Source organism: Salmo trutta, chromosome 4 (assembly GCF_901001165.1).
Source record: "Salmo trutta chromosome 4, fSalTru1.1, whole genome shotgun sequence".
NCBI lineage: Eukaryota > Metazoa > Chordata > Actinopteri > Salmoniformes > Salmonidae > Salmo > Salmo trutta.
The window spans coordinates 29,465,506-29,488,187 of record NC_042960.1 but is presented as its reverse complement, the minus strand read 5'-3'; the positions used below and the strand labels follow the sequence as shown (position 1 = coordinate 29,488,187).

The 22,682-nt window shown below is 43.3% G+C and overlaps 1 protein-coding gene across 9 annotated transcripts in view; it reads right to left on the bottom strand.

Annotated features, from left to right (window-relative positions):
- LOC115192201 (microtubule-associated serine/threonine-protein kinase 2) overlaps positions 1–22,682 on the bottom strand; it is a 278,871-nt gene that overhangs the window by 41,050 nt on the left and 215,139 nt on the right. For 6 of the 9 annotated variants that reach the window (XM_029750428.1, XM_029750429.1, XM_029750431.1 and 3 more), the window contains 4 exons: positions 16,442–16,517; positions 14,561–14,581; positions 12,177–12,255; positions 1,832–1,983 (listed from right to left, as the gene is read on the bottom strand). In XM_029750428.1, coding sequence (XP_029606288.1) covers positions 1,832–1,983; positions 12,177–12,255; positions 14,561–14,581; positions 16,442–16,517 — 328 coding nt within the window. The remainder of the gene's footprint in view (positions 1–1,831; positions 1,984–12,176; positions 12,256–14,560; positions 14,582–16,441; positions 16,518–22,682) is intronic. The other 3 variants (XM_029750430.1, XM_029750432.1, XM_029750437.1) reach the window with 1 other exon arrangement.

The window sequence follows — 22,682 nt, the reverse complement described above, 5'->3', positions numbered from 1 at the left end:
GCACAGCTGAACTGCTGATCAGCTGAGATGTCACCAGATCTGGCACCTCAGAACTCAGAGAATACAGTGTCAGTGGCAGATTGACTGAATGAGATAGATACACTATATATATACACATAAGTATGTGGACACCCCTCCAAATTAGTTGATTCGGCTATTCCAGCAACACCGTTGCTGACAGGTGTCTAAAATCAAGCACACAGCCATGCAATCTCCATAGTCAAACATTGTCAGTAGAATGGCCTTACTGAAGAGCACAGTGACTTTCAATGTGGCACCGTCATAGGATGCCACCTTTCCAACAATCAGTTTGTCAAAATTCTGCCCTGTTAGAGCTGCCCCAGTGAACTGTAAGCGCTGTTATTATGAAGTGGAAACATCTAGGAGCAACAACGGCTCAGCCGCGAAGTGGTAGGCCACACAAGCTCACAGAACGGGATCGCTGAGTGCTGAAGCGCGTCTGTCCTCGGTTATAACACTCACTACCGTGTTCCAAACTGCCTCTGGAAGCAACATCAGTACAAGAACTGTTCATCAGGAGCTTCATGAAATGGGTTTCCATGGCTGAGCAGCAGCACACAAGTCTAAGTTCACCATGCGCAATGCCAAGCGTCGGCTGGAGTGGAGTAAAGCTCGCCTCCATTGGAAACGCGTTCTCTGGAGTGATGAATCGAGCTTCACCATCTGGCCAGTCCAACGGACAAACCTGGGTTTGACGGATGCCAGGAGAACGCTACCTGCCCGAATGCATAGTTCCAACTGTAAACTGGGGCTGTTTTTCATGGTTTGGGCTAGGCCCCTTAGTTCCAGTGAAGGGAAATCTTAACACTACAGCATACAATGACATTCTAGAAGATTCTGTGCTTCCAACATTGTGGCAACAGTTTGGGGAAGGCCCTTTCCTATTTCAGCATGACAATACCCCCGTGCACAAAGCGAGGCCCATACAGAAATGGTTTGTCGAGATCAGTGTGGAAGAACTTGACTGGCCTGCACAGAGCCCTGACCTCTACCCCATCAAACCCCTTTTGGATGAATTGGAACGCAGAGTGCGAGCCAGGCCTAATCGCCAAACATCAGTGCCCGACCTCACTAATGTTCTTGTGGCTGAATGGAAGCAAGTCCCCACAGCAATGTTCCAAAATCTAGTGGAAAGCCTACCCAGAAGAGTGGAGGCTGTTATAGCAACAAAAGGGGGACCAACTCATATTAATGTCCATGACTCTGGAATGAGATGTTCGACAAGGTGGTGTCCACATACTTTTGGTCACGTAGTGTACATTCTGGCACCAAAAACTGATAGACACATTAAAAGTGAGACCATTAAGGGACACAAAGAGGGAGACAGATGGAGAGTGAGAAAGAGAGTGAGGTGGAGAGAGACAGAGAAAGACAAGTGGAGAAAAACAAGAGTGACAGAGATAAAGTGACAGAGAAAAAGAGACAGACAGATAGAGACAGACAGAAAGAGGGACAGGGTGTGATGGCTAACGAGCGAGGAGTCTGAGGCTGAGGTCGGCTGGGTGTCAGTGATAAGGGCAGTAGACAGGTGATAGAAGTGTTTCTGCTGCCAGCCTGCCACTCTGAAGAGGTCACAGTCACTCACACCTGCCAGCGATGTGTCAATGAGAAGGGCCTGACCTTTTTGTCTACCAAATACAGGTAGAATACCTTTGTGTCTACCAAAGTTACAGCCTACAGATAGGCCTACTGACAAACAACAGACAGTCATTTAGGTGAGATACTGCAGGAGGATGGCAAAGGGGGGTTTGAGTGGGCACTGGGCATTGTACTGAAGTGTGGGTGTATGAGTCTCTGGCGGATATCCTACCTGAGGCTGCGTGAGCGGGGGCGCATGGGCGAGTGTCGTCCCTCCTCGTCGGTGATGCTCTCGGAGCTGAAGTGCTTGGTGAGGAAGTGCAGCTCGTCCGCCGTGGGCTGGAAGGGCAGCTGGTGCAGCTTCTCCTGGGATGAACAGGATGACTGTGAGAAGCAAAGAGGGAGGGATTACAAGGGTAGAAGAGCCGGGCGCTAGTAGCGGCTAACTGCTAGAGGGAGGGAGTGACAAGGGCAGAAGAGCCAAGTAGCTAGTAGCAGTTAACTGCTAGAGGGAGGGAGCAACAAGGACAGAAGAGCTGAGTAGCTAGTAGCAGCTAACTGCTAGAGGGAGGGAGTACAAGGGCAAAGGAGCCCATTGCCAGTAGCGAGTAACTGCAGCTGGGAATGGTAACTCCTGGCTAGTGGCTATGCTAGTGTGCTCTACTCTCTACTGGGCTGTTGCCTTTGAAGAAGAGATAAAGAAACTGTGAATGAACAAACTCTGGAGAGTTTCAAATTGGGATAACTGTCTGTAAATCTGATAGTATATTAGGGGGTTTGGAGGTAATTCTGCTCATTTGAGCAGGAGAAAAACATTTAACAAGTCGTGCCTCCTCTGAGCTGGTGAGAAGCAGAACTAGGGCTGTGGCGGTCACAAAATTTCATCAGCTGGTGATTGTCAAGCAAATAACTGTCGGTCTCATGGTAATTGACCGTTAATTAACATAAACACATTATAATATACTGGCTTCCACACAAACCACTGATGCAGACCTTTGGAACATCTACATTTTAAAAAGTTTAATAAATCCATGTAATATAGCCTACACAATCACATTAAATCCTTTATTTATTTTAGACAGGTCCAAAGAAACATGATATGAAGAAAATGTAGTCTATTTCAGAAGAACAGAATAGCATACTTTGAGTTGTGCATATGTTAGGTCCTGATCTAGCTATGCCATATGGCTGTGGGTTACACTAGTTCATTTAGAAGACCAGATTTGCTTAGAATTCCATGGCATTATTTTATAGTATGAAGAATACAATTGAACAAAGCTGAATAAAATATAAATATTTTCTCCAAACGATTTGAGGGAGTGCGCACATGCGGCTATTCTGTGTTGAGCGGTTAACAAAGAAATAGGTACTCCTTTTTGCTTAATTTAGAGTTATTAATGTAACTTTAGTTGTTCTACAAACGTTGGGCTATATGTTTAGATTTTTAATACATTGTAAGGATACATGATGAGACTAATGATGATTTGAAAAAAGTCGCTTGAAAGGCATGCGCTCTGCTTTGTTTTTTGCGCAGGCTGTACACACTTCATTAGTCTCTCATACACAATTTGACAAGCACTTGATAATGCCTCGAATTTCACGATGGCATCCCCTATGTGGCCGTAATGCACCGTATAGAAATCCATGCCTTTTGCGGCCAGTGGCCATTGTGCCCTCCTCCCTGAGTGCTGCGTTGTGCCCCGAGTGCTGCGAGCTCCTAAGCACCTCTCACTCACATGGCTCTCCATCACGTGATCGGGTCTTTCTCACAGGCAACAAGTGAAGACAGACACATTGGGGATGCAACTGCATATTGAAAATATTGGAAGAACTGTCCGTCCAGATTTACTTTTCGTCAGCCAACAAGATGAGTAGGCCTAACGAACAGCAAAAGCACTAGCCTATGTCAATCTACTATCCCCCATAGTACAAAAGTCAACCTATTCTATTCTGTGCGAGAAATAAATATTCCAAACATAGTCTGGGACAGTTGTAGGATGCAATAGATCCAGTTCAGAACATTTAGCTTAAAATATTGATGAACTATTAGGCTATTTCTTCACATTATAAGCGCAGCATTGCGCACATAGTAGCAGGCTACATGTTCCATTAGCGGGAAAACACCATTGTCAAAAGTGACCGCAAATGCAATTATGCATGCAATGCTTTTATTATAAAGGTGCATTTTTATGGTGAAAATGATCTTCCCCAAACTTGAAACTCACGCGCTGGTTACGAATGCAAGTTAGGCTCTACACTCCTTGTAAAGCAGATTAATGTGCTTAATTTTAAGAAGTTATTTGGCCACTTTAGTTGTGATACAAACCTTATCAAAACATATAGGCCTATGGGCTAGGCTACATGAGGTGTGCGACTATGATTAGAAAAAGTCGTGGGGAAAAAGAGGCAGTTTCTTATGCTGGGCATCATTCACAAGTGACAGGCTAATATTGTCACCCATCAGACTATTCTTGATTTAATCTTGTCTTTACATATACTAAATAATATATGTGTGACATTTGTTTTGACTTAGAATGGACCATGATCATGCACCTGTCTCAAAACAGGGGGCACCGTGAAAAAATACGTCATCTATGCACTTAAATAGCGAATGGAGGACGCTTTTTCCCGTGGTTCATTTTCATGCCAGCCAGGTAGGCTATACTCCTATGTAAAGATAAACAATGTGCTTAATATTAGGAAAATTGAGAAATAAGTATAGTAGGCCATTTATAGTAGAGGCCATCACTCCGTTGTGTTTTCTCACGCAATTGCATAGCCTATAGAAATGAGCCCATGGGCTCTCATGAAGTGTTTGATTAGATTTTTTAAATACATTTGCATTGATGTCAGAGTGATTAGAGGGCCAATAGAGTGCTGAGTACCAGGCAGTTGGCACGTTTGGTAGGCTACTAATGACCAGCAGCAACATCAGAGCTTGGGGAAGCCTAATTACCGTGACTAAACGGTCATGTGGAATTGTGGACTGCTTTCATGACTCGTGACCGCCGGTGTGGCGATAATTACTGCAACAGCCCTAAGCAGAACGCCTTTTCAGGCTTCTCATTAACACGAGGAAGACTATCAGTGAGACTAAAAGTAAGACTAACGGTTAGCTCTTCGAAGCAAGCGGTATCCTCATACTACAGGCCACAGGGAGAGCGGCACACACTCTAGACTAGGGGAATAGCTAGGAGGGGAGAGGAGAGAGGGGTGGATTCTAGGGGACTAAATAGGAAGGAAGGAGGGATCTTGCAGATGCTGATACACTAGTTAGCTGTCATATATATGGGTATGCTCAGGCAGGGTTTGCTGCAGGGCTACTGCTGCACCAGAGGGAAGGTATGTACTGTACCAGGAATGGTGTGAGTGAGGTTATTCTGGGATACACACACACAAAAAACATACTGTACGTATGCACACACACCAAGGTAATTATACAGTGCATTCAGAAAGTATCCTTTCTGAAGTATTCTTATAGCTTTTAGCCGTACCCTTATCCTCATACTTCTCTGTTCCTCTAGTGATGTAGAGGTGAATCCTGGCCCTGCAGTGCCTAGCTCCACTCCTACTCCCCAGGCGCTCTCTTTTGATGACTTCTGTAACCGTAAAAACCTTGGTTTCATGCATGTTAACATTAGAAGCCTCCTCCCTAAGTTTGTTTTATTCACTGCTTTAGCACACTCTGCCAACCTGGATGTCCTAGCCGTGTCTGAATCCTGGCTTAGGAAGTCCACCAAAAACTCTAAAATCTTCATCCCTAACTACAACGTTTTCAGACAAGATAGAACGACCAAAGGGGGCGGTGTTGCAATCTACTGCAGAGATAGCCTGCAGAGTTCTGTCCTACTATCCAGGTCTGTACCCAAACAATTTGAACTTCTACTTTTAAAAATCCATCTCTCTAAAAACAAGTCTCTCACCGTTGCCGCCTGCTATAGACCACCCTCGGCCCCCAGCTGTGCTCTGGACACCATATGTGAACTGATTGCCCCCCATCTATCTTCAGAGCTCGTGCTACTAGGTGACATAAACTGGGACAAGCTTAACACCCCAGCCATCCTACAATCCAAGCTTGACGCCCTCAATCTCACACAAATTATTAATGAACCCACCAGGTACCACCCCAACGCCGTAAACACTGGCACCCTCATAGATATCATCCTAACCAATTTGCCCTCTAAATACACCTCTGCTGTTTTCAACCAAGATCTCAGCGATCACTGCCTCATTGCCTGCATCCGTAATGGGTCTACGGTCAAACGACCTCCTCTCATCACTGTCAAACGCTCACTGAAACATTTCAGTGAGCAGGCCTTTCTAATCGACCTGGCCCTGGTATCCTGGAATGATATTGACCTCATCCCGTCAGTAGAGGATGCCTGTTTTTTTTTTAAATGCCTTCCTCACCATCTTAAATAAGCATGCCCCATTCAAGAAATTTAGAACCAGGAACAGATATAGCCCTTGGTTCTCCCCAGACCTGACTGCCCTTAACCAACACAAAAATATCCTATGGCGTTCTGCATTAGCATCAAACAGCCCCCGTGATATGCAACTTTTCAGGGAAGTTAGAAACCAATATACACAGGCAGTTAGAAAAGCTAAGGCTAGCTTTTTCAAGCAGAAATTTGCTTCCTGCAACACAAATTCAAAAAAGTTCTGGGACATAGTAAAGTCCATGGAGAATAAGAACACCTCCTCCCAACTGCCCACTGCACTGAGGATAGGAAACTCTGTCACCACCGATAAACCCACTATAATTGAGAATTTCAATAAGCATTTTTCTACGGCTGGCCATGCTTTCCACCTGGCTACCCCTACTGCAGTCAACAGCACTGCACCCCCCTCAGCTACTCGCCCAAGCCTTCCCCATTTCTCCTTCTCCCAAATCCATTCAGCTGATGTTCTGAAAGAGCTGCAAAATCTGGACCCCTACAAATCAGCCGGGCTAGACAATCTGGACCCTTTCTTTCTAAAATGATCTGCCGAAATTTTTGCAACCCCTATTACTAGCCTGTTCAACCTCTCTTTTGTGTCGTCTGAGATTCCCATAGATTGGAAAGCAGCTGCTGTCATCCCCCTCTTCAAAGGAGGGACACTCTTGACCCAAATTGCTATAGACCTACATCCATCCTACCCTGCCTTTCTAAGGTCTTCGAAAGCCAAGTCAACAAACAGATTACCGACCATTTCGAATCCCACCGCACCTTCTCTGCTATGCAATCTGGTTTCAGAGCTGGTCATGGGTGCACCTCAGCCACGCTCAAGGTCCTAAACGATATCGTAACTGCCATCGATAAGAAACAATACTGTGCTGCCGTTTTCATTGACCTGGCCAAAGCTTTCGACTCTGTCAATCCCCACATCCTCATCGGCAGACTCAATAACCTTGGTTTCTCTAATGATTGCATCGCCTGGTTCACCAAACTACTTCTCTGATAGAGTTCAGTGTGTCAAATCGGAGGGCCTGTTGTCCGAACCTCTGGCAGTCTCTATGGGGGTGCCACAGGGTTCAATTCTTGGGCCAACTCTTTTCTCTGTATACATCAATGATGTCGCTCTTGCTGCTGGTGAGTCTCTGATCCACCTCTACGCAGACGACACCATTCTGTATACTTCTGGCCCTTCTTTGGACACTGTGTTAACAACCCTCCAGACAAGCTTCAATGCCACACAACTCTCCTTCCGTGGCCTCCAACTGCTCCTAAATACAAGTAAAACTAAATGCATGCTCTTCAACCGATCGCTGCCTGCACCTGCCCGCCTGTCCTGCATCACTACTCTGGACGGTTCTGACTTAGAATATGTGGACAACTACAAATACCTAGGTGTCTGGTTAGACTGTAAACTCTCCTTCCAGACTCACATCAAACATCGCCAATCCAAAGTTAAATCAAGAATTGGCTTCCTATTTCGCAACAAAGCATCCTTCACTCATGCTGCCAAACATACCCTCGTAAAACTGACCATCTTACCGATCCTCCACTTTGGCGATGTCATTTACAAAATAGCCTCCAATACCCTACTGAACAAACTGGATGCAGTCTATCACAGTGCCATCCGTTTTGTCACCAAAGCCCCATATACTACCCACCACTGCGACCTGTACGCTCTCGTTGGCTGGCCTTCGCTTCATAATCGTCGCCAAACCCACTGGCTCCAGGTCATCTACAAGACCCTGCTAGGTAAAGTCCCCCCTTATCTCCGCTCACCATAGCAGCACCCACCTGTAGCACGCGCACCAGCCGGTATATCTCTCTGGTCTCCCCCAAAGCCAATTCCTCCTTTGACCGTCTCTCTTTCCAGTTCTCTGCTGCCAATGACTGGAACGAACTACAAAAATCTCTGAAACTGGAAACACTTATCTCCCTCACTAGCTTTAAGCACCAGCTGTCAGAGCAGCTCACAGATCACTGCACCTGTACATAGCCCATCTATAATTTAGCCCAAACAACTACCTCTTCCCCTACTGTATTTATTTATTTTATTTTGCTCCTTTGCACCCCATTATCTCTATTTCTACTTTCTTCTACTACTACAAATCTACCATTCCAGTGTTTTACTTGCTATACTGTATTTACTTTGCCACCATGGACTTTTTTTGCCTTTACCTCCCTTATCTCACCTCATTTGCTCACATTGTACATAGACTTATTTTTCTACTGTATTATTGACTGTATATTTGTTTACTCCATGTGTAACTCTGTGTTGTTGTATGTTGTCGAACTGCTTTGCTTTATCTTGGCCAGGTCGCAATTGTAAATGAGAACTTGTTCTCAATTTGCCTACCTGGTTATATATAGGTCCCACAGTTGACAGTGTATGTCAGAGAAAAAAAACAAGCCATGAGGTCAAAGGAATTGTCCGTAGAGCTCCAAGACAGGATTGTGTAAAGGCACAGATCTGGGGAAGGGTATCAAAACATTCCTGCAGCATTAAAGGTCCCCAAAAACACAGTGGCCTCCATCATTCTTAAATGGAAGAAGTTTGGAACAACCAAGACTCTTTCTTCCTAGAGCTGGCCACCCGGCCAAATTGAGCAATCGGGGGAGAAGGGCCTTGGTCAGTGAGGTGACCAAGAACCCGATGGTCACTCTGACAGAGCCCCAGAGTTCCTCTGTGGAGATGGGAGAACCTTCCAGAAGGACAACCATCTCTGCACGACTCCACCAATCAGGCCTTTATGGTAGAGTGGCCAGATGGAAGCCACACCTCAGTAAAACGGCACACACAACCTGCTTGTAGTTTGCCAAAAGGCTCCTAAAGGACTCTCAGACCATGAGAAACAAGATTCTCTTGTCTGATGAAACCAAGCTTGAACTCTTTGGCCTGAATGCCAATCGCCACGTATGGAGGAAACCTGGCACTATCCCTACGGTGAAGCATGGTGGTGGCAGCGTCATGCTGTGGGGATGTTTTTCAGCGGCAGGGACTGGGAGACTAGTCAGGATAGAGGGAAAGATGAACGAAGCAAAGTACAGAGAAATTCTTGATGAAAACCTGCTCTAGAGCACTTAGGGCCTCAGACTGGGGCGAAGGTTCACCTTCCAACAGGACAATGACCCGAAGCACACAGCCAAGACAACGCTGGAGTGGCTACGGGACAAGTCTCTGAATTTCCCTGAGTGGCCTAGCCAGAGCCCGGACTAACCCGATCTAACATCTCTGGAGAAACCTGAAAATAGCTGTGCAGCGACGCTCCCCATCCAACCTGACAGAGCTTGAGAGGATCTGCAGAGAAGAAACTCCCCAAATACAGGTGTGCCAAGCTTGTCGCGTCATACCCAAGAAGACTCAAGGCTATAATCGCTGCCAAAGGTGCTTCAACAAAGTACTGTGTAAAGGGTCTGAATATTTATGTAAAACGAGTATTTCAGTTTTACATTTTTTATATATTTGCCTGTTTTTGCTGTGTCATTATGGGGTATATTGTGTAGATTTATGAGTGAAAAAAACCCGTTATTTTTTAACACTGTAACGTGACAAAATGTGGAATAAGTCAAGGGGTCTGAATCCTTTCCGAATTGGCTGTAATTTTAGGATTTTCATTTGAAATTCAGTTTAGTTTAAGTTTCATCATAACATTTGTATTTCATTTGTATATTATTTAGTTTCAGTTTAAGTGTTAGAGACAGAAAGTAGCCTATGCTTGTAGGCTATGAATCAATTATGTGTTGTATAGTTTTTGTTGATTTCTTGCCACTGTGGGCAGTAATGCGTAAGGTGATGGGTCATGTCATAGGTTAGGTAGACTCAGCAAAATGGTGTAGATGCACAAAGTAAACAGTAGTAATGGGTCAATTTCCGCAACAACCAGGAGCGTTGAAGCGAGAGGTTAAACTTCTCCGCTGTTTAGGTCCTGTAGCTACCAGTTGTAGCAGCGTGAAGCGCACATATACTCTGTGTGACTGTGTGAGAGCAAAGTCTTGCATCGTGCTCATCTCAGTGGCCACGTTAAAGCGGATCATTTTGTCAAGTCGGTGAACATCGTTGGTCGCCGCCTTTCAAATTGTCTGATATGCCAACTGCATGAACTTTACAAAAATCACGATCAAACGTCATGAAGTTTTGACTGCAGGTTTCTGCAGTTGCTCTTCACCAACTTCATCCTGCAGCCATCACCTGCATTGTGGGAAGCCCTGTTGTCAATCAATCATTAGGGTGTTGGTTTTTCCCATGCGAACGTGACCAAAGACATGACTGAAACAAGAAACAATTTGACACAATTTATGTATTCCTCGGCCAGTTTATTAGGTACACCCATCTAGTACTGGGTCAGACCACCTTTGCCTCCAGAACAGCCTGAATTATTCAGGGCATGGAAATGTTGCTCAATTGGTATCAAGGGACAGGACTAGTGATGCACCAACATTACATTTTTGGCCAATACCGATATCCGATATTTTCCTTGCCAAAAAAAACTATACCAATAACAATATAATTTTTTTTTTAAATGTTAGTTAACACACAGTGGTCTAAGGCACTACATCTCCGTGCAAGAGGCGTCACTAGAGTTCTTGGTTCGAATCCAGGCTGTATTACATCCGGCCGTGATTGGGAGACCCATAGGGCGGCGCACAATTGGCCCAGCGTCGTCTGGGTTTGGCCGGGGTAGGCCGTCATTGTAAATAAGAATTTTACTTGCCTAGTTAAATAAAGGTTACACACAAACCACACTGACCAAAAAGTTATTTTGTTGGAATTTACGTATGTCCCTATTACCAGTAAAACATAATCAATACCTATTTCTTTCACTTACTTGCTGTGCTGTTTCGTTGTTCATTTGTTCAGTCGTTTCATTCTCAACCAGGATTTCATCATACATGTCAAGCAGTGAAGTTTCAGCTCTGTCTGTCCGTGGCCTCTCTTCCTCGGTGCGCACTGTCACTGTGTCCGATTCCATCTTGTCCAGCTGTGTATGTAACATTTCACATAAACCCTGTTTCTTGTCTGCATCGAAGTAGCGGTCCTTGTACATAGCATCGAGCATGGTGGCGACACAGTAAAGAGAGAATGCCACCGAATCGCTTGTTCACAGTCTGTCGGCAGTTTTGCTGAGCAGGCGTTTCAATGCCATGACCGAGCGTATCACGTCTGCTGCAGGCGCAGTTGATGAGCTTATTTCTCGAGTCAGTTGTTCGAATGGAGCTAGCTAGTGTGTTCATGTTTCCATGTTTCAAACATGTTCTCAAATACAATTTAAATGGCAGTAGCAGTATGACAACCAGCACATTCATGAGCATGCAATATGACTTTCCTTAGTACAAAATCCTCAACGACCCACTGTGCTGTCAGACTCAGCATGCTCATGGGGCTGATATCGCTGGTCCAAATGTCAGTCATGAAGCTAATAGCAGTGACGCTATTTCTGTGGTAGGGCAACATCTGAAAAATAGCGCACTTGATAATGTGTACCCGTGTTCAACCAGTCGGCGAAAGCCAACATCACCCACGACAGAGAACGGTTGATTGTCAAGGGCAATGAATTCCAATATCTTGGATTTCTTCTTTGAGTTGTCTTGCTGACATTTTCTTACTCTTTCAAATGACTGCTCGACTTGTTGATTGCTCAATCCACACAGCATACATTGTGGACTAGGTTAGGAATGCTGTGATGCACATGTAGCGCTAAATATTACGTGGCGTCATTACGTCATGTACCTACGTTATATAGGTATGCACGTCAGCTTTGACATCGGTTTTGCACATCGGCGTTAAACTAGACATCGGGCAGATGTTGCCATTTTTAGCTAATATCGATTCCGATATGTTCACCGATATATCGTGCATCCCTAGACAGGACTGTATGTGGGGTTTTTTTCCGTACCAATCTCAGTAAACCCTAGACACTGTTGTACGTGAAAAGCCCAGGAAGCCATCCGTTTCAGAGAAACTAGAAACGGCGCGCCTGTCACCGGCGATCATACCACGCTCAAAGTCACTTAGGTCACTTGTTTTGACCATTCTAACATTTAATCGAACAGTAACTGAATGCCTCGATGCCTGACCTTGACGCACGCACTCACACACACACACACACACACACACACACACACACACACACTCATACTCACCGAGACGGTGGAGCTGGGTGTGTTGGTGCCATATCCAGAGGAGGGCAGTGATGCCAGAGACCAGCGCCTGCCATCCGTCCTGAGAAGGAGATAGAAATGGAGGGAAACAGAGAGAGAAAAAGAGAGAGAAAAAAAGCAGAGAGGATGGAAAGTATTAATGTCAGACAAGTTCCTGGGTTAACTATGAAAGGTTTGATGGAGCCATGGTACCAAAGTGGTGCTTCTCCGAGCTAGATGTCTGTAAGAACTTAAACACTGCAGACAAAGTCTGCAAACACACACACACACACACACACACACAAACCAACAAACACACACACACTGATACAAACAAACACACACACACAAACCAACAAACACACACACAAACAAACACACACACAGACACACACACACACAGACACACACACACACAGACACACACACACACACACACACACACACACACACACACACACACACACACACACACACACACACACACACACACAAACAAACCAACACCAACAAACAAACACACACACAAAATAACACCAACAAACAAACACACACACACACACAAACGAACACCAACAAACACACACACAAACCAACACCAATACACCCCCACCCCCACACAAACCAACACACACACAGACACACACACACACACACACACACACAACCCCCCCCCCCCCCCCCCCCCCCCCCACACACACACACCTTCTGCCAAGAAGACAACATAGAAATGAATATGAGATGAAATATGTTCTGCAGGAGGGAGTACAGTCCTGGTTATAGGGCAGGTCCATGCAGGTTTGGGATGGCCATACTTCTCTAGGGACTGGGGCATCATAAATATAATTATGTTGTTAGAAATGTTTACAAATTCATTAAAAATTAAAAGCTGAAATGTCTTTGAGTCAATAAGCATTCAACCCTTTTATTATAAATAAGTTCAGCGGTAAAAATGTGCTTAGCAAGTCACATAAGCTGCATGGACTCACTCTAGTGTTTAACATAATTGTTAAAAGACTACCCCATCTCTGTACAAATACAATTATCTTTAAGGTCCCTCAGTCGAGCAGTGAATTTCAAGCACAAAGACCAGGGAGGTTTCCGAATGGTTCACATAGAAGAGCAACTATTGGTAGATTGGTAAAAAAATTATAAAATAGACATTGAATATCCATTCGAGCATAGTGCAGTTATTAATTACACTTTGGATGGAAACCGAGGCCAATTGTGACTTTAAAACTCTTATAGAGTTGAATGGCTGTGATAGAATATAACTGAGGATGGATCAACAACATTACAGTTACTCCACAATACTAACATAATATACTGTACCGACAAAACATGCATCCTGTTTGCAATAAGGCACTAAAGTAATACTGCAAAAAAAAATGCGGCAAATAAATTAACTTTTTGTCCTGAATACAACGCGTTACGTTTGGGGCAAATCCAACACAACACATTCCTGAGTACCACTCTTCATTTTTTCAAGCATGGTTGTGATTGTATCATGTTATTGGTATGCTTGTCACTGGCAAGCACTCGGGAGTTTTTCAGGATACAAATAAACAGAATTGAGCTTAGCACAGGAAAAATCCTACAGGAAAACTTGGTTCAGTCTGCTTTCCAACAGACACTGGCAGATAAATTCACCTTTCAGCTGGACAATTACCTAAAACACAAGTCCAAATATACACTGGAGTTGCTTAACAAAACGACATTGAACGTTCCTAAATGTGGCCTAGTTACAGTTTTTACCTATATCGGCTTGAAAATCTATGGCAAGACTTGAAAATGGCTGTCTAGCAATTATCAACAACCAATTTGACAGAGCTTGAAGAATCTTTTAAAGAATAATGGGCAAATATAGGACAATCCAGGCAAAGCTCTTAGAGACTTACAGAGAAAGACTCACAGCTGTAATCGCTGCCAAAGGTGATTCTAACATGTTGAGTCAGAGAGTTGAATACTTATCTAATCAAGATATATTAGTGTTTTATTTTCCATTAATTTATTATTATCATTCAAACATTTTTCTTCCACTTTGACATTAGAGTATTTTGTGTAAATCGTTGATAAACAAATTACATTAAATCCATTTTAATCCCACTTTGTAATACAACAAAATGTGGAAAAAGTGAAAGGGGTGTGAATACTTTCTGAAGGCACTGTAGAGGCCACAAAGCATCTCAGAGTAGAAGTGCTGATCTAGGATCAGTTTTGCTTTTCAGATCATAATGAATTAGATTATATGGACAGATTCTAGATCAGCACTCATACTCTGAGATGCTTTGTGGATACGGGCCTTGGTATTTCCATTCAGGGCAGAGGACAGGAGATAGAGGAGAAGGTGAGGGGGTGGAGGTAAAAGGTTAAAGGTGAGAAGTTACCTGTCAGCCCTGTGCCCGTGACTGTGTGGGAGAGAGGATAGTGTTAGCGCTACATGTGTTCTAATGAGCACTGCAGAACCATTTCTTTGCAATCTCATCCTGCATTATGACACTTCACCATTGAGTGGCACTGTTGCTTCAGGTGAATTTCTCTGTCTCCTGTCTCACCTGATTTATTGAGGTTCAGGGCAGAAGAAGTGGTACCTTCTTCCAAACAGAAGACCATCATACCAGCACATGTCATATCTCTCGCCTCGTGTAGAACGACTTATGAAACGAATTTATCCTTTTAATCTTGAGTTGTGTTTAACTCCACACAGGCTCTCTATCCACACAGGCTCTCTATCTATGTAATTACACTTCCTAGTCAAAGTCTGTGACAGATAAGAGGAGGATATTCAACCAGGCTTCAAACATTCAGATGATATGGGCTTGATTAGCCAGACTTTCAATTATCATTTAAAGAGGAGCACAGAGGTGCTGTGCGTATTAGCCAAGGGAGGGATTGGATTTTAAGGCTAAACTCTGGAGGATAAATGGCATCCATTTGGGCTCCACTCTTCACAGTTTCTGCTGTGAACTATTGAACTGGAGCTGGGCTTGGGGAAACTGGCTCTGCTGTGGGGGTGCAGGTGACTGTCAATGAGCAGTATGGCTCAAATAATAGTATGAGGTAATAATCCCTTCTACCTAGCATAACTATGAAGACAATCACCATCAGCCATATTAAGTCATTTGATCCCAGTGAGCTAACCCCTGACCAGGGTTTCAGTTAGCTGGTAATTGTCGGCTTTTGGCCGATAATCCGATAAATACAATTGTTGCTGGCCAAATTGACCTGCAAAAAAAAACAAAAAAAAACAATCCATTGCAAAATAATGCTCTTTATTAATTGATGGAAATACATTTGACTGTCATGCTTATCGGTCTATAGGTTAATTTGCATAATGTATTGGAATTAATGTGCACATTTTCGTTACTCATCATGTGTCTTACTTATCATGCGCGCACAGCATACAGAGCCTATTTTGAGCGGAATATCACCTGCAAACAGTGCTAGAGCTATGTGCTTTTATAAACCCAGTCATTGCGCAACAATTCTAAACGCAATTGCGTGTTAATATGGTTTTGATGGCCACGATTAAAATAACTACTATTTTTATTTTTCTGGTAATTGAAGGTAATTGAGCGCGCCTCCCATTCAAGTGCATAGGCAACAGTAGGCAGCGCTTCCCCCACCATTTTGCAATGTGAGCTGGAGGCAGTATGCATTTTGAAAACATACTTAATTGTTTGAGACCTGAACCTTTTACTTCATATTATGAGGCATGTCTTACCTTGCTTCAAAGTAGCTTAGGCAAAATCCGACCATATAAAAGTGGAGTCAATTATTTTATAAAGACCTCATGTCATTGAAACCAGCATTTCTCTGCTGTTCTATTGGTTTTCATATCAACTTTCTTTTGTTGTCCAGAAGCCAGAGGCACAATCACAGTCATATTAGCAACCTATCCTAGTTGTTGCATCTTTAGATTAGCCCTCTCTCTATGTTTCTGAGATTTTCATATCTGTCACATATGGAACCGGTCGCATCAGATGCGCTGTGAAGAATGTTTTTTTTTTCCCGAATTGCATTTTGGCAAAAGTTTGAAAATTAGTTTTTATTGACTGCTTCATTACACAACTTGCATGTTTTGTTAAGATGAATTACCATAATCTAAATGTGATTTCTGTCATTCTGAGCACCGTGGGTGGACAACCTAATGGGTTACGCACCCAATGCATATGGGTCTGGTAAATTTGTCAAATGGTCGGAAAATTGTAATCTTCCCGGCCACATTTTCCGAAACGGAAACCCTGCCCCTTGACCCCCTGGCTCACCTGCGAGCTGGAACGAAGGAGAAGTGTGCTGCCGTGTTGGGGGAGAAGTTTCTGGGGCTGTCCAGAGGGCTGCTCCCTGGGAGAGATGGAGAAAGAGAGGGAGAGAGAGAAGCAGAAAGGAGAGAAGGATTAAACACGGCACAAAAGGAAACAAAAGCCAGATTCTAGACTTAGTTATTTAGTAAATTATTCCCAGGAGAGAGAAAGGACATAAGATCCGCCTACATAGGCATGTCAGTGAAGTGTGTGTAATAAGAGGTAGTGAAACTACGCAATAGATTAGCATTTACATTTGAGTCATTTAGTAGACGCTCTTAAGATCGCTAGGTGGGACAATCACACATCACAGGCATAGTAAGTACACTTTTCCCCAATGAAGTGGCTTTCAGCAAAGTCAGAGCTGGAAGGGGGGGTGTCAAGTGCAAGTGTTGGTTCAGGACAGTGTTTTTTGTATATATATATTTTTTTTTTGAGGTGAGGAGGGGGATTATTTAAGATACTCTTTGAAGATGTAGGGTTTCAGGTGCTTTCAGAAGATGGTCAGGGCCTCTGCTAGCCTAGCTTCAGGGGGAAGCTGGTCATATCAAATCAAATGTATTTGTCACATGTGCCGAATACAACCTTACAGTGAAATGCTTACTTACGAGCCCTTAACCAACAATGCAGTTTTCAGAAAATACCTTGCACCATTGGGGTGCAAGGACTGAAAAGAGCTTTGACTGTGCTGAGCAGGAGCTGCCCTCCCGTAGGGGTGGGAGGGCCAAGAGACCAGAGGTGGTAGAACGGGGGGGGCTCGGGTTGGGGTTAGCCTAGATAATATTCCTTTCTCCGAATAACCACATAGGTGACAGCAAAAATAACCCAACACCACAATCACACAGGTTAGATGAAAACCCTCAACCTTTATTGGCATGTGAAAGGGAACTGAAAACTATTGTCCTGTCATCCCTGTGTGTGTGTACTGCATAGGGCATACATACAGTATACCCTCCAACTCCTCCTTCAGCATACGCTAAACAGCAAATACGTTCCCCCCCATCTGCCTCCTCTCCTCCCCATCCCTCCGTCTTCCCCCTTTCCGACAGGAAAGGGTATTTTAGAGATCACAAAGCTCTTGATGGAGTGTTCTAATTTAGCCAGGGACAGACGTAAGGAGAGGACAAGAGGAGAGGCGAGGAGGATCCGGATGAGACATAGACAAGGGGGGGTTTGATCAATGGGCTGCTAATCGTCTGGTTCTTCTCAGCATCAAGCAGCACAATCAGAGAGAGATGAGATGAATGAGAGGAATAAAGCATTTACAGACCATTAGAGACAGAAGATGGACACTAACAAGCTACTCTACAGACAGAACTTAACATCTTGTTACTGTCTCAATATAGACTAAATCATACAGCAGTACAGACAGTGGAGAGTGGGGATGGAGAGATAGAGGGGGAGTAAGAAAGAAAGCGTAAAAGAGAGCAGGGTTGATTAAACGATCTGGAGTTTGGGTATATATATATAGAACCCTCAATGTCTGTCTGCTAATTAGCCTACATTGTGGGTAGCCAACAGCTCAGCATAGAGAAAATCCGGGGTGTGACGTAACAAATTGCTCAACATGGAAAAGCCAAATCTGCTTCACATAAATCATTCCAATCAATCTGAGGAGTGGGCCAGGGGCGATGGAGGGTGGGGGGGTGTGAAACATGTGGGGCGTTGCTCTCACCCCTCACTGGGTGGTGAAGCATAGCAGACGGGGTGCTGGGAGTTGCACCACACCTCCCTCCGATGTATTTTCTGAGAAGGTGAAGCCAGAACAGATCCTTTAAAGGCCCAATACAGCTGTTTTTATATCAATATCAAATCATTCTGGGTTACAATTAAGTAACTTGGTCTAAGACACTGCATCTCAGTGCAAGAGGGATCACTGCAGTACCTGGTTCGAATCTAGGCTGCATCACATCCGACCGTGATTGGGAGTCCCATAGGGCAGCACACAATTGACCCAGCATCGTCCGGGTTTGGCCGGGGTAGGCCGGCATTGTAAATAATATTTTTTTCTTAACTAACTTGCCGAGTTCAATAAAAAAAATAAAAAACGTACTGTAACAGTTTTCCATTAAATTTGGCAAAAATAGCTTTTTAGCAACAAAATAACTTTCTCAAGCAAGAATTTTGCTAGGACTATCGGAGTGCTCTGAGCTGTTATTGGCAGAGAGATTTGGAGCTCTCTCTGTTATTGGTCTATTAACCAATTTACCGCCTGGTGATGTCATCAGGCAAGCCGAAACTCCCGCCCATGCAAACAGGCTGATTAGAAGATTGCATTTTAAACAAGCAACTATCAGGAAATAACAATGAACAAAAAAAATGTGCACACTTTAAGAGTGTTAGTTTCATTAGCTGTGGTACAATATCATACAAAACACAGGAAAACACAGGATTTTTTGTTTTGACAGCTCTGGGCCTTTAAATATGGATTAATTATTAATTAATTCCATGTCTATCTGCCGGAGTAGGAAACACTTGGCTCCTCTTGCGTGTGTGTGTGTATGAGTGAGTGTGTCTTTGTGTGTGTATACAGTATGTGGTGTGTGTGTCCTGGAACTTGGGAATGCGTAACCCTGAGCAGTGCGTTAAGGCTGGGGCCTGTCAGTGAAAGCTGTTTTTAAATGGGCTTGGGGCCTCAGAGGGGCTATTAGGAAGCTTAGAGGCATGAGCTCAATCACTCTGCACTGTGTTACGCCGCATAGATACAGTGGATACAGGCAGGCAGGGGGCTAGATGGATAGATACACACCTCACTGAGAGCGGGAACCATTATTCAAATTAAGTCACATTCACAGACACACAGGGTGATACACACAGGCAAGGAATGACATTACATTATGGTGGGGAGAGATACTGTAGTCTACTTCAGGGAAACAAAGGCACAGTGTGAGTGTGTGAGTGTGTGTGTGTGTGTGTGTGTGTGTGTGTGTGTGTGTGTGTGTGTGTGTGTGTGTGTGTCAAGGTTAAATGCGATTCAGAGGCGTAGTATTCCATTTTCACTCGAGAGCCCATGGTGTGTGATATGAGAGTTGTTAGAGAGCCCTATGGGATTTTCAACACTAAAAACCTCCCCAACTCTATGTGTTTCCCTGATGGGAGAAACCCTATCCTCATTCTACACCCCTGGAGTCATGTTAATTGGGTTGCCACTCATGAAAGAAGAGATGTATGCAGACAGACAGCTAGCTATCGCAGTGAGAGTGACCCATTTTACCACCCACATAAACAAACACTCACATGCACACTCATACAGACGCATATAAACTTTTTAAAATGGTCAAAGTAATAAACTAAACACACAGACATACACACTCTTGTCATTATATGTGGCCCTAGAAGACTAAATAAACCCTTGCTCAACAGAATAATGTAATAGATCGATAGAATGAATTCTTCAATCTAGTTGACATCGGTAAAGTTCTCTGTCATCTTTCGCGGAGCGAAGACGTTTAGAGACTGGAGAGAAAATACAATAACTCAACAAAAAAAGGGAAATATTATCTACGCAAAATGTCCAAATGACATCAGTTTGACCGGTGGTAAAGAAAAAGAAAGCTGTGAAAATGGCCCAATGGAGAATGGAATGTCTGCTGTGTTACACAGAGAGACTGTGCCGCCAAAACTTCAACATCAAACAATAGACATTGAAACAATATTTCTAACATAAATAGACAGATGTAATTTGGGAAATGAATGTCTATTTTGTGATGTCATTAAAATGATCAGAAAGACATTATAACGGAAACATTGTAACTTTAAGAGCTTTCACAATGTATATATCAGATTTACATCTAAATGTTGTAAAACATATGATTAAATATGAAACTATTTGTGAAAAGATAACAATGTGTGATTTTAGACTTTTAGACACATTTTTTTTGGCAAAATAAGCGGTTGTTAGGGTGCTAAATATTCATATTTACGGTGAGCGTAGTTTCCAAATGTATGTACGATATGTCCACTCTTTTTGTCTCTCCCGCTCTTTATCTTTCCCCAACCCCTTTCCATTGTGTAACAAGCCGTCATATCAGGTTAGTCCACTAGGGACCTTTCATATGCATTATGTTAGTAATCAATAACCTATTGCGTGTGTGTGTTTCTGTATTTCTATGTGATTATTTAGTTAGTTAAATAAATAATTAAGCCAATTTGTGTATCGCTGATTCATCACTTAGGTTAGGGTTCGTGCAGATTTACCAGGTCAACGACATTCAGAATGAAACTGATATGAGGAAATGATTGATTGATGACTGGTATGATACTATATTCTTGAGTTAATTCGGGAAACGGTAACTCATTAAATAAACTTTTCCCGTGGTGGCCCAAATTCCTAGTGAGTTAATTGTTACATGATTAATTTAATCGAGTAATAATTTAACGTAGTAGGTAATTTTTCGATAAATAGCAGTCATCGCATTAATGATAGTCACGCCACAACACTTTAATGATGAAGACAGCACCTCTACAGATGGTATCAAACTGAACATTGCATTCTCTCAAGATGCAGAAAGAATGAAATCCTATTTCTCCACTCCCAAGTCCAAATTTTGCCTACTTTTGGTGTATAATTTTACTGCAAGAAATGTTTAATTCTACAGGAGTTATTATTAAGGCTATGTGAGAGGTTATAGACCTACAGTCAGTGTCCAGATTTCTTAACCCATCTAAACAGTAGGCTACAGTTCCCTTGACATGCCATAGGCCCGTCTTGTGTCTGTCAAATTTCTATAGTGCCTCACAATCATCACACATAACACACTGCTATCATCCTCTTTTACCACTTGAACAAATATTTTCCAAACATTACTTTTATGGCCCTCCCGTCTCTTTATTTTCAACTCTTCTTTCGCAGCTTTTCTCTTATTGAGTTAAACTTAGACAATGTCCTTTTTGCCTCCGTGGATTGACATGAACTTTTTCTGCCAGTTCCCAAAAGCAATATTTGGAGTGCGTACAGTTAAGCCCTAAAGCTTAGGCTTATGTACTTATACCAGATGGCCTAAAATAATGAATGAAAAACCTCAATGTAGCCAATATAAATTGCGCAACGATTATACACTCGTAGATTTTTTAAGGTATTGTTTCTCTTTATTCAACCCGCTCGCCACACACCCGCCCTCAGCCACACAATATTTAATGACCCTAAACTTATCCTCCCCTCGGATATAACCACAGGGACTGTGGGTTATGAGTCAACTGGCGCATCACTGACACACATCCCTCCATCTCAGTGGTATTCAAACCTTTTCAGCATGGACCCCATTTTTTTCCAGCAGAATCTCTGGGGAAATTCACGATCACCACCGAATGAGAGAGAGGGATAGAGATTTGCTTTAGCAATGTAAACATAACGTTTCCCATGCTAGTAAAGCCCTTTGAAATAAATTGGGAGGAGAGATACAGCAAGAGGGCAAGGAAGGTGAGCGAGGAGATGTCATTGGAGGGGGAGATAAATAATGTGGGTATGAGAGAGGGCGAGAGGGAGAGAGAGAGAGAGAGTCTATTTAATCCAAGTCATTTTTCAGAGTTATAAAAAAGTCCTCCATTTCATTAGTTTTAAGTAATTAGGTAAGAAAGGCCTAAAGCAGAGACATGATTAAACTCTTAACTCTATATGCTGCTAGAGCTGAGGTTGAATCAGATGGAATTAACACTGACTGACTGACTAAATGACTGACTGGCTGACGGACTAAACAACTGAATAAATGACTGACTGAATATATGATTGACATACTAAATGACTGACAGACTGACTAAATGACTGACATACTAAATTATTGGCTAAATGACTGACTGACTATCAGCAATAGGAACTAACGGAGGGAGTACAGAAGAGAAACGAAATCCAGTAGGTCGGTGTGTAGCCAGACAGAAGTGAACATAAACCGTTTTTTGGATGATTGACAGGGCTGCAGCTCTCATTGGGAGTGAGTGGCTCTCTTAGATATGAGTTACCATTGGGAAATCAGACAGCGAGCAGTTTCAAATCCCACTCTGCAGTAGAGGAGTGTGCTAATTAATCTCTCTGAGCCAGAACCCCTCTCCTCCACACAGAGTTATAAGGTATCAGAACGCTCTGTTCCTTTACAACTCTGCTAGCCTTACCAACAGCAGGAGCACAACTATGTCTTTACAGCTGTCAGGAGCCAAATTATTTCACAGCAGCAGCACAAAGGAACACTATAAGCCATCACACTTTTGAAGC